The following is a 13685-nucleotide window of genomic DNA, read 5'->3' as shown; positions in this document are numbered from 1 at the left end:
CATGTATGTGGAACATTTACTAAAACTGTCCATATGCTGGTCCATAAACCAAGTTCCAACAAATTTCAAAGGATCTAAATCATAGACTTATATCCTTTAACCACACTGGAAGTAAACTAGATAACGATAAGAGAAGATCTGACAATCTCCACATTTGGAAATTAATGAATACACTTCTAAACAACTTGTGGACCAAAGAAAATAATACACGTACAAATACACCCATACATGTTTGTAATAAATTAAAATATGTAAGGATTGGCAAAGAAGAAATAAAACTATAATTATTCAAGACAATATGACTGTATATACAGAAAATCAAATCACATAAGGCTATTAGAGGTAAGAACAATATACAAAATCAATTATATTTCTATGTACCAGTTAAAAGTTAGAAAATAAAATTTTTTGAAGATTCAATTTAAAATCGCATCAAAAAATATAACATGACTAGAAAGAAAGCTAACAAAATATATATAAGATCTCCACACAGAAAATTACAAAGTACTAGGAGAAATTAAGGAGGACTTAAATTTATCTACAGATCAAAGTAAATTCTAAATTTACCAGTCTAAATTCTAGCAGCAAATTTTTAAGAAATTGGCCTGTAGATGGTAAAATTTTTATGGAATGAAGGGGTAAGAATAGCCAAAACAATCCTGAAGAAGAACAAGAAATGAAGACTCAATTACCAAATATCAACATGATTCCAAGTCAGAAATTAAGATAGTGTGGTATTAGTACAGATAAGAGACCAATAGAACTTAATAGAAAACCAGAAACACATTCACACATACATATGCACACTTAATGTATGACAAAGATGGCACTAAAGGACTGTGAGGAAAAGAGAGTTTTTTAAATTAATGATGCCAAATCAATTGGATATCCCTATAGAGCAAAATGAAGTTTGATTCCTATTAGATACTATACACACAAAATTTATTCCAGGTATATTATAGACATAATATGAAAAATATAGCTATTTAGTGCATAACACAGGAAATGATCTTCATGCCCTAAAAAGTAAGGGAAGATTTCTTAAACAAGAAAAAAAAAATAACCATAAGGGAAATGATTGGCAAATTGAGCCATATTACTAATACCAACAACCTATTCATCAAAAGACCATTAAGAAAGTAAAAAGGCAAACCACAGAGTTCTCTAAGATATCGGTAATATATATAACTGGAAATGGAAAGAGTCCATTTCCAGAAAATATAAAAGAACTACTATAAAACAGAAAAGTCAAATGTGCAAATTTAAAAACGAACATGAAACTCAAAAAGGTAGGTGGCAAAAGAGAAAATTCAAATGGCCAATAAACTTATGAAAGAGGAATACCACTTTATCAATAATCAGGGAGATGCAAATTTAAACCAGAATGCTGCTACCACATACTGACCAGGCTGACTAAAATTAAATAGGCTGATCTACTGTTGGTGGAAGTATAAACTGATACTATACCTTAGGAATATTGTTTAGTATATTTACTAAAGCTTAACATAAGAATATCCTGTCACCCAGAAATTCCTATCCTAAATATATACTCAAATAAATGTATGCACTAAAAATCACACACAAGAATGTTTTACTCATAACAATCAGAAACTGCAAACAACTCACATCTCCATCAAATGTATGTGTTAAGTTAGTCAATAAAAGTTGTTTAAAAAACAGCTACGATAGTAGCACAATTGAAAATATATCTCTATATTAATTCTATCTCATAGTGAAAAATAATATAATATACAACAAAGAATATCAAAGTCCCCTTTTTAAAAGGCTTCATACACATGCACACCGCACAAGTGTTCATTCTAGAGCTGTGCTGTCCAATACAGTAGCCACTAGCTACCAGTCACATATGGCTACTTAAATTTTAACTTATATTAAAAGTTCAATGAAATTAAAAATTTTGTTTCTCAAGTTGTACTAGGCACATCTGAAGTACTCACTAGCCACATACGCCTAGTGGCTACTGTATTGGACAGTACAGATATAGGATGTTTCCAGAAAGTTCTATTGGACAGAGCTATTATAGAAAAAGATCTATTTCAGTATTATAGTCATTTAATTGTACTAACTCATCACTGAATAATACAAGCACACTTTGTTTTTAAGAATCTATTTTCTTTTGTTCTCTATCCTAACATATTAAATAAGTAGTTCAGTGGAAAGTCTTACAAAAATGAAACAATGTATAGCCCATACATCTTAAAAATATATTTAGAACTTCAAATACAGAGTTAATATTTTAAATCCTTCCCTTTGGGAAACCTATTAACCCACTGTATCTTTCTATCTAAATCTACTGCAACAATTTTCAAAGTAAATATCACAAACGGAGTTGCAGTTAGAAGTAGTCATCTATAGGATAGTAACATTATCTACTTAATAAATGATATCTCATTCTCATTTTAAAAATCAAAAACAAAATGAGCCAACACATACAAGTTGAAAGTTTTTACAAAAATCATCTTTCATACACAGTTAAGCCTCACAAAGGAATTACATGAATAATATAAACTACTTTGTTACCAGGTTTCTGTGATCTATTAGATTCTTCTTTCAAATATGAAAACACCTTTGTGTTTTTTCTTATAGAATGAAGCACTGAACAAGGTAAGTTACATTGGTAAATTTTTGTTGCAGTTTAGTATTTATAAAGAATTTATAATGAACTGTTTATTTCCAGAACATATTTCTGTTAAAATTTTAATTCTGATTACTATAAGCAAATATTATAAACACATATTATTCAAGAACAATTTTCCTACTAAAACTATAAATAATATTTCTAATTAAATTTATAAACAAAAATAAACTGAAAACTGTCTCTTGATCTGAATGCTAGTTATATATAGGTGCTCAAATTGTAAAAAAAAAAAAAAAAATCAAGTTATTTACTTCAGTGTACCTGCACTTTCCTGTATATGTATTACATCCATTAGGATTTTTTTCCTACTTTTTATTTTAAAATAGTTAAAGATTTATAGAAAGCTGCAAAAATAGTAAAGAGATACTGCATACCCTTTACTCAATGTTTACAGCTTTCATAACTACAGTGCAATATAACAGCCAGGAAACTGACATTGGTACAATGCCTGTGTATAGTTCTATTCCATTTTATCACATGTAGATTTGTGTAATCACCACCATACTCCAGACACAGAATTGTTCTATAACCAAAACGTCTCCCTCATGCTATCCCTTTATAGTCATACCAGTTCCTTCCTGACTACTATCCCAACCCCTGGCAACCACTAATCTGTTTTCCATTTCTATAATTTTGTCATTTCAAGAATGTTTTATACATGGAATCATATAGTACTGTGGTCCCCAAGAATCATCCCGAAACTATCCCCCACCCCCACCCCTGGTCCATGGAAACATTGTCTTCCACGAAACCGGTCCCCCTGAGCCAAAAAGGTTGGGGACTGCTGATATAGGACATGCCCTTTTGAGATTGGTTTTCTTCACTCAACATAATGCCCTTGAGATCCACCCAAATTATTGCACATATAAATAGTTATTTCTAGTTTGATTCCACTGTGGTCAGAGAACACATTCTATATGATTTCAATTCTTTTAAATGTGTTGAAGTTTGTTTTATGGCCCAGGATACAATCAATTTATCTTGGGAAATATTCTGTTGGCACTTGAAAAGCATGTGCTATTCTGCTGCTGTTGGGAGCCTCGCTCTATAAATGTCAGTTAGGTCCTGTGGGTTGATGGCACTGTTCAGTTATTCTACATGCTTCTTGAATTTTCTGTTCCATTGTCCCATCAATTGTTGAGAGAGGGGTGCTTTAGTCTGCAGTTATAACTGTGGGTTTGTGTATTTGTCTTTTCAGTGCTATTACTTTGTGCTTCACACACTTTGCAGTTCTTGTTTGATATATACACATTTAGGATTTGTTATGTCTTCTCGATCCCTTTTATCATTATGTAATGTCTTTATCTGCCCCCAGTAAGTTTCTTTGCTCTGAAGTCTACTTTATCTGTTATCAATATAGCCACTCACATTTTCTTTTGATTAATGCTTGCACTGCATATCTTTTCTATCATTCTACTTTCAACCTACTAGAACAAGTATCTTATACACAGCATACAGTTGAGTTATGTCACTGTACAAAAGAACTGAGGTCCAAAGAGATGAAACCAGTTTTAAAAATCACACTGAAAGATAAAAGAGTGAAACTGGAAAGCAAATTTCTTGATTTCCAGTTCAAACACATTTTTGCCTATACTAGTCTTGCTCTAAACATGCAAATTAATTGTAAACACATATAAGAATGTTAGACGAACATATATATTGCATTTCAGATTATTCAATATTGTATAAAATTTTGTATACATATTGTGCTTAAGTAGAATTAGCTTTATCCTAATATGGTAGCCAAATATGCATATTAACCTTTAATAATCACTTACATTCCACATACAGTTTTGAAAGAAAATATGATTAAAATCCATTAGTCTGGCCAGGCGCGGTGGCTCACACCTATAATCCCAGCACTCTGGGACGCCGAGGTGGGAGGACGCTTAAGGTCAGGAGTTCGAGACCAGCCTGAGCAAGAACAAGACCCCATCTCTACTAAAAAATGAAAGAAATTAACCAGACAACTAAAAATACGTAGAAAAAATAAGCCGGGCATGGTGGCGCATGCCTGTAGTCCCAGCTACTCGGGAGGCTGAGGCAGGAGGATCACTTGAGCCCAGGAGTTTGAGGTTGCTGTGAGCTAGGCTGACGCCACGGCACTCTAGCCCTGGGCAACAGCGTGAGACTCTGTCTCAAAAAAAAAAAAAAAAAAAAACCCATTAGTCTGTAAGACTGAGTCTGCTATTGAAAATAATGAGAATCGGCCGGGCGCGGTGGCTCACGCCTGTAATCCTAGCACTCTGGGAGGCCGAGGCGGGTGGATCGCTCAAGGTCAAGAGTTCGAGACCAGCCTGAGCAAGAGTGAGACCTCGTCTCTACTAAAAATAGAAAGAAATTATATAGGACAACTAAAATATATATATATACAAAAAATTAGCCAGGCATAGTGGCGCATGCCTGTAGTCCCAGCTACTCGGGAGGCTGAGGCAGTAGGATCCCTTGAGCCCAGGAGTTTGAGGTTGCTGTGAGCTAGGCTGACGCCACGGCACTCACTCTAGCCCGGGCAACAGAGTGAGACTCTGTCTCAAAAAAAAAAAAAAAAAGAAAAGAAAATAATGAGAATCCAGCCTGAGCAAGAGCGAGACCCCATCTCTACTAAAAATAGAAAGAAATTATATGGACAGCCAAAAATATATATAGAAAAAATTAGCCGGGCATGGTGGTGCATGCCTGTAGTCCCAGCTACTCGGGAGGCTGAGACAGGAGGATCACTTGAGCTCAGGAGTTTGAGGTTGCTGTGAGCTAGGCTAACGCCACGGCACTCACTCTAGCCTGGGCAATAGAGTGAGACTCTGTCTCAAAAAAAAAAAAAAAAAGAAAGAAAAGAATGAGAATAAAATGTTGATTACTGGACCAAATCAGATCTATACTTGCTAACAAAACCTCTACCTCTAAGCAATAAATGCCTGGAATAGAGCATGTGAGAAAAAAAATAAGTTATATTTTTTTCTGACTTTATAAGCTTAAGGTTTCTCTCCCCTTTCAAAATACTTAGTGCAAAAATGAATGATTTCTCTGAATTATGGAACCATTTAAAATTATTCCTGCTAACTCATCTTAAGTCAATGGAAATCTAAAACAGTTCTGGCAAGTACTAATATGTTAAAGGAATATATGCATTTCACAAAGTATGCTTAACAAGAATGAATAACAAATAACCTCAAACTACAGAATCTATATTCTTCAGAAAATTAGTTACTTTAGTTGTCATATTTTTTAACATAAGTATTTTAAACTAAAATGTTTTAAATTTAGGAAAAATTTTAAAGACAATTATTATTGAGAAACAGGACTCTTCATAAGTCCCAATAAATCAACGTTATACAAAAAGTAGGGGAGCAGATTACCATAGAACATCACCACCCCTGTTTTATGGAAGTCCATATTCTGGAGGTGAGAAAACAGTGACAGGTAAAACTTATTGCTCAAAGTTACACAAAAAATTAACAGCAATGGTAAGATAAAAACCTAGGTCCCCTCATTTCTTGTTCACTGTTCTAATTTACCAATTATTAACTGGAATACAAAATAAAAGAACCAACCTTGAAATGTGTTCAGTGATTACTTAAATGGGATGTACTAAAGTAACAAGGGCAAACATGGAACATTTTTGTAATTTTATGCGAGGTGGGAATGGGGCTAATAGCTAAATGCATTTATCAGCATTACTCCAATTCTTACTAGAGCCTCAGGAATCATTTAACCCCACTCACCCAGTCATAAATTTTAGACCAGTATCTAAAATTTCTTTGCCGCCCTTGTAGAATTTACCCTGGTGTATTTCATTGAGATTATAGTTGACACAGGTAGGCCCTCTGTCAAACCAAATGGATTAGGTGCATTATTTGGAGACACTCTGTAAAATGGACACACATCTCTTCTATAAAGACATTAGAGGCTCATGATTTTTGAAAATTATGGCAAACTCATAACACACTGATTCTCCCACACAGAACTATAAACTCCAGACAATATGCAAAAATAACTGTCAAAAGGTCCCTAAGCATGAACAAAATCAGGAAGATGTGGACTGGGAATTTGGAAGAAGAAAGGAGTGGAAATGTGGCTTAAAGTGAATTTGCCATTTTTACGGTTTAGCCTGAAGGAAGACCATAGTACATTGCAGCACAGGGTGATCAAAATTCTGATAAAACTTTCTGACCTAAAGAACAAGAGGACAGGCCGGGCGCGGTGGCTCACGCCTGTAATCCTAGCACTCTGGGAGGCCGAGGTGGGCGGATCGTTTGAGCTCAGGAGTTCGAGACCAGCCTGAGCAAGAGCGAGACCCCACCTCTACTAAAAATAGAAAGAAATTATATGGACAGCTAAAAATATATATAGAAAAAATTAGCCGGGCATGGTGGCGCATGCCTGTAGTCCCAGCTACTCGGGAGGCTGAGACAGGAGGATCGCTTGAGCTCAGGAGTTTGAGGTTGCTGTGAGCTAGGCTGACGCCACGGCACTCACTCTAGCCTGGGCAACAGAGTGAGACTCTGTCTCAAAAAAAAAAAAAAAAAAAAAAAAAAAAAAGAACAAGAGGACAGGGCTCAAGGCAATGGGAGTGGGGAACCCAGAAAAGAGAAAGCCAAAAAAGTGGAGCCCAAAATTCTAGGTATAATCTCTGCCCAAGTCTATGGCTGACCCTTGGACCACAAACACATGCAAGGCAAATTTAAGCAGTTTACAGCTAAGGCCAAAGGAAATGAACTGATATTTTAGCTGTTGCCCACCACATGAGAGAAAGAGTCTGCTGTATAAGCCTGAAACAAAAACCAGTAACACTCTTCAGAGGACAATAATAGAAAATAATGGATTTCAGGCAATTCTTAAAGAAATATTTTCTAATCTTATGAATGAGTGATAATAACAAAGTCATTACTAAATGAACTATAGGAATAGTGGAAAGAACAATAATCTAGGAATTAGATTCGAGTTCTAGTCTCAACTAGTCACCTCACTAACTGTTCTACCCTAAGACCGTTAGCTAATCCCTTTGGGGACTAAGTGTCCTTCTCTATAGTAAGGGCTATGGAAAGATTAGTTGTTTTTAAATTCAGCTAATCCTCAGAATCTTCTAGGGAATTTTTTAGAAATACAGGCCTCACTGCCAGAGATCATGTTCAGAAAATCTGGTCTGAGGGGGGACTAAGGTATCATATTTTTCTTTAGCCAAGTTTGAGAACCATTACACTCAATAACATTTTCAGGAGACAGGCAGAGCACATGGCAGGGATTCCTGGTACTGATAGCTTATGAATTCTCTAAAGGAAGGTCCTCTTTACACAAATAAAAAGATAGAAAAATTAGCCGAGTGTGGTGTCATATGCCTGTAGTCCCAGCTACTCAGGAGGCTAAGGCAGGAGTATCGCTTGAGCCCAGGAGTTTGAGGTTACAGTGAGCTATAATGACACCACTGCACTCTAGCTGGGGCAACAGAGTAAGACTCTGTCTCAAAAAAAAAAAAAAAAAAAAGATATATATCTGCAACTAAATTCTGGGAGGGACATGCTAAAATGACAAAGGGGATTTTTCATGTTCCTAATTACACATTTGTCACTGTTTGGATTTTCTAAAATAAACATGTATTACTTTTATAAGCAACAAAAACAATAAAGACATTCCATTTTGGAAAGCAATACACCTTTCTGTAATATAATGAATTACCTTGAATTATTCTGGTCAGAAATTGTTTTCCAAAATGTATTATGGTGTTTGCTAAGACAGAACACACATATGCTCCTCATTTCTTCCATTCCTATATGTTCCATGTGCTGTCTGCCTTTCAAATATAAATAATAACTACTATCTTTACATACCTGATGGAGGAATCATCATCCTACGGTCCTGTTCCCATGGAGGTGACAGGGACCCAGTGTCAGAAGGTGCCCTAAGTGGACCAGTTAACCTATCACAGTTGGATTCTCCTCTCTCGTTGGTAATCTGATGGTCCAGAGGATTCCCTGGGCCTCTCGAACCTAATTAAAGAAAAAAACCACACAAATCCGTTTCATCTTAAAAAGTAATATAAGGTCTATCATCAAATAAAATCAAGACACTCTTTAAAAAGTGAAAACAATGAGAGTTCAGAAAAGTTTCCCTAAGACACATTTAGACTATAATTCTCTCCTATCAGAGCCATTTCTAGGACAAAAGAAAAGTAATTTTTCCATGTACATAGACAAACTCTTGCTTATAAAATTCATTTTTAAATGTTATCACCATCATTTTACACATAAAATTAATAGTTAAATCACAATTAGAGATACTAAGTCTGAAAAATAAAGGTGAGACAAACTCTTGCTTATAAAATTCATTTTTAAATGTTATCACCATCATTTTACACATAAAATTAATAGTTAAATCACAATTAGAGATACTAAGTCTGAAAAAGAAAGGTGTAGAAAATAAAGTGTTAAGTAAAGATTTCCATACCAGATGTAATAACTATAAAATGAAGTTTTTGTTGCTTAAACTAGTATGTCAATAGTCAAAATGAGCATGACTCCTTTAAGATAGTCATCTTAGGGGCTATATACCTATTTCAATAATTTTGCTACTACTCAAAGTATTTTTTAGAACAACTATTTTAAAAATGTACTCAGACTAACTTGAGAGCCATGCAAAAAATTACATCTCAATGTTGTAATATGACTCTCTACTTCAGCCCAAAACTTTAACCAATCTGATTAAAAACTTTATACCCACCAAATAAATTTGGCTGTAAATGGCTTTTAGTAATTTCTAAATATCAAATTCACATTCAAAAAGAGAACTCGCAAGCTCTTAAGCCTACAAAAAGAGTTTCAAAAACAACAGCACTGGGAGGAGGGAGGAGAGGAGGGGCAAAAACTTACCTAACAGGCATGGTGAACACTTTGGATGATGGACACAGGCACACTTATAGCCACGACCCAAGCATTACAAAAGCAACCCATGTAACCAAAAACATTTGTACCCCCTTAATATTTTGAAATTAAAAAAATATATAATAGCACATTATCTCCAAAAAGTTTTTCCCAAGGTCAACTTCCCCAGAAACAAACCCTGATATTTTGAGGCTAGGAAGAAAACAGAAGCAGCAGCACTACTGAAATAAATACTTTAAACAAGACACCATTCATTTGGATAAGAAAATCAGATATGTTTACATTTATAATGGGGGAAATCATCTTAAAGTTCCTTCCCTATGATCATACAAAAGACAGTACCTTAATTAAAAACTCATATTCAATTAAAATGGAAAGGACAAACATAAAAAAAATTTAAATATTCAATAACAAAATATGGTAATACTTCATTTTTCTGTCATTGAGGGAGGACTGAGGTCTTCTCAAAATTATACTGTCCAGAAAACAAAGCAGTTTTCCTTTCAAGGAAGAGCTTTAAAAAAAATTTTTTTTTTTTCTATAGGAATCTAACTTCCCATTATGCTTTCCCCATTTCAGTACCTCCTTTAAGAGAAGAGACCAAAATTAATTTTACCTTTTCTTGTTAACTTGTACAAATCAGTATAAGCATTCATTTCTTTAATATATAATAATCTTTTAAAAAAATTGCAACTACTCCCTTTGTAGAGTCAGGTCAACCAACTGGCTTTTATGTCAGGAGGTCAACTATCATTTTCCCATGGTTTTACACTCTGTTAAATTCCCCAAATCTTTCCTTCTAGCTTCTTTATCTTTCTAATTATAATTAGTTCATGAGAAGAAGGGCTGGCAAGCAGAAAATGTGCAAGAGTCAATTAGGCTGAATTTATCTGGAGTAAAGCACAAAGCTTTAAAAGAGACATTCAAAGGCCTGCTCCTGACTGCTTACTTCCACAGGACCAAAGCTACAGGCCAATTGACTACCAGGTGAAAATTACAAACCTGAAAATGCTAAAGGCTGAAGTCTTTCATTCAGACCGAAAGTTATATAACAATTACTCTAAAAAAAGAAACTGTTTTCCTAACAATATTATTCAAACATATTACTCATCCAAACTTCAAATTTAAAAAGATAATAAAAGGAAGGAAAAGGAAGGGCATTTTTCATCCTTCTTTGGTGGGTGGTGGAAACTTTCAGTCCAAAGCAACTGTCTGACCTGCTGATAACTTACCTAGAACTTCTGTAGCTTTTTTAACAAATAATAAAACACCTTTGCAAATACTCTAAACACATTGTATCTTGAAAGCAATTAAACAGGAGAGGAAATAGGAGAGGAGAAATCAAAGGTAATTTTTACTTTCATCCCAAATATTCAATTGACTACAAGCAATCCTTGACTTATACAATTCACCTTCCAGTGATTCACATTTGTAGTTTAGCCAATTATACCCTTATAACCTAGGGCACTGTTTTTTCAGACTGTTGGCTGCTACCCATTTTGTGGTGTGTGAAACTAACTTAGTCTTACTTAATTAGCATTCTTTTTTTAATGAAATGGAATAGAACTAAATAGAAAATACCAGAAAGCATCAAAACTGTAATGGTAAGTACTATTCATGTAGCTGGTTTCAATTATATTTATGTCAGTGTTTAATATGACAAGATGTAAAATATATTTCTTACTGTAAGTCAAGGTAAAAAAATTGGGGGGAAAATGGACTTAGGAACTAAGCCCTAAGCTTACAGCACACATGTAAATTTCCAAATTAGTCTCCTTCCTGAAGTGCTCAATGCAAAGCTCCCTCAGGTTCCAAGTATCAGTTTACAGCACAGTTCCTTTCCATAGCAGCTTCCAGTTCAAAACCGACACAAGCAAAAGCTCTCTCTGAGGTGACCTCAGGCTATGGGCCCAATCTGCAAGGGACTGGGAGGTGGGAAGGAACTATTCTAAGTGGAGCAAAATGATGACAGAGAAAGAGGACATAAACAGTAAATGGGCAAAGCAAATGATCATGAAATTGATTTTCTCATATTCTTTGAAGGCAATTCCAAAGGAAGAGTTCCAGATATATCTGGAATAATGGCAGCTTCAATTAAGAAGTACACAGACTTCCTCGGAGACAAATTAGATGATTAATATCCATTTGAGTGTATGAGCTTTGTATGCTGGTTTAGTTTGGCGTTTTTATTTAATCTCATTGCTTTATGTTCCTACCTCAGATTCAATCTGTCGAAATCACTGACTAAAAGGTTGGGAACACTTCAGTAATGAAGAACGTCATCAGCTCTTTTAACACAGACTTGGGACTGAAAACTTAAGAATTTTGATTTTGGAATATATAAGGCTCTGTACCTTTGAATTTTGCCACAAACCAAGGGAGAACTTGAAAGCCACTTGACAAAGTGAAGAAAGTATGGTGAGAGATCAAAAGAGAGGAACTCCAGGCACACAGGAGTTTGATTTAAAAGGCATTAGGGCCTTTTCTAACACCAGGGTGATGCTGATAAGGTAAATTAAAGACCAACAGCTAATGCTTAGGCCTGAAGTAGCTAAGGAAATTTTCAAAACATGTAAGGGAACAAAGCAGACAATCCCGAGTTGGTTTCTCAAAGCATTAACAAATGATTTAGATCACAGTAAAGGTTCCCATCAAAACTCTGCCTGTAAGAGCACTTTTGACTTCCTTCACTCTAAAAGAAGTTTTTTTTTTTTTACTTTCTGATTTTCTACAATAAGATCATGATAATAAAGTAAAAAAAGATTTTTAAACTTCTATATTCTAATAATGTTTTATCAAAATAAAATTTTATGCTAAGTTATACTGTTACTGTATTTTATGCATCTTTTATACAATTTTGCATTGTGTTTTATGTGTTCTTTATAAATTTTATATTACGTAGTATGATACGGTTTTTAAGAAGTCAAAAATATGGTTTAAAAAGACACGCATCAAGTCCTTGATCAAAATGTAATCTAGTATAACACCGTTTCTAAGACAAAAATATATTAAAATTAGGTATCATAGAGCTCCTCTTTAAAAAAAAAAAAAGTAACCTACAATAAGTGCAAGGAATGCCTGTATTTTCCAAATGTTTATTTTACAGATCATTTTAAAGGTAAGTTGAGATGAAAATATAAAGTAAGGAAGAAATATAGAGTAATAAAGATATTTAAACAATATACCTCTTCCTCCTCCCCCTGGAAGCAAAGGTGAGAGTCTGAGTGGACCCTCCAACAAAGTTGGAGGAGAGAGAAAAGCTCTCGTTTCAGATGAAGGCCGACCCAATGGTGAGGGACCATATGGGGAATGCTCTGGAATAATTAAAACAGCATATTTAAATTCATAGTTTCAGTAAGCTACACTATAAAGTTAGAATCCCATTTCAACAATTGCCATCAGGTCATCCTATTGCGAATTTAAGTTTAATCCATGTCCTGAACACTAACTATGCCTTTGGTTCTGTTAATATAGAATAGAATTAAATATGGAGCCTGGTGTTTTTAAAGTTTGTCTACCAAATAGACATTTCATAATCAATAAAAACATTACCCTACTGGTAACTAATACAGTAAATAATCATACAGATTTAGCAAAGGATACTGGTGATACATTTTAATTATAGCAAGATTCGGGGGGCATGAAGTTTGTTTGGTTTTGTTTTGTTTTTAATGGCAGTATACTTCCACAAAGTTGCAACATAGAAGTGCTCAGTTTAAATCAGGGCCAGATAAGCTGTGTTGGGCCATGAATCATCTGATTACAGAAAGTAGAAAAATGCATAAAATACTCTGAAGCAATACAAATTACTTTTGATTCATTACCAGTAAAAACTCAGTTTACATATATTATTTATCCAATAAATCACTTTATCTATAACTCACATAACTAAGAGCACTATGATTTTACAAACTTTACCACTCCCAAATAATGGTTATACTTCCAAGGGTCAAAAATCAATAATAAAAAACAAACAAACTTAAATACCACCAAAATAACACTTTTTAAACATGTTAAATTTTATTGAGTATAGCTCATATAATATTGAAATCAGTTACAACAAAAGATCAAAGCATTATTTACCCTCCCTCAGACTTCTACATTGGTTCAGACAAAAATTCCTTCTGTATACTTTCTTTTCCCCACCACGAACT

General features: G+C 34.4%; 1 protein-coding gene across 11 annotated transcripts in view; it reads right to left on the bottom strand.

Annotated features, from left to right (window-relative positions):
• MIA2 (MIA SH3 domain ER export factor 2) overlaps positions 1 to 13685 on the bottom strand; it is a 102659-nt gene that overhangs the window by 14492 nt on the left and 74482 nt on the right. For 9 of the 11 annotated variants that reach the window (XM_069486667.1, XM_069486675.1, XM_069486683.1 and 6 more), the window contains 2 exons: positions 12717 to 12845; positions 8482 to 8640 (listed from right to left, as the gene is read on the bottom strand). In XM_069486667.1, coding sequence (XP_069342768.1) covers positions 8482 to 8640; positions 12717 to 12845 — 288 coding nt within the window. The remainder of the gene's footprint in view (positions 1 to 8481; positions 8641 to 12716; positions 12846 to 13685) is intronic. The other 2 variants (XM_069486752.1, XM_069486744.1) reach the window with 1 other exon arrangement.

The sequence above is a fragment of the Eulemur rufifrons genome, chromosome 2 (genome assembly GCF_041146395.1).
Source record: "Eulemur rufifrons isolate Redbay chromosome 2, OSU_ERuf_1, whole genome shotgun sequence".
Lineage (NCBI taxonomy): Eukaryota > Metazoa > Chordata > Mammalia > Primates > Lemuridae > Eulemur > Eulemur rufifrons.
This window is presented reverse-complemented; position numbering and strand designations above follow the sequence as displayed.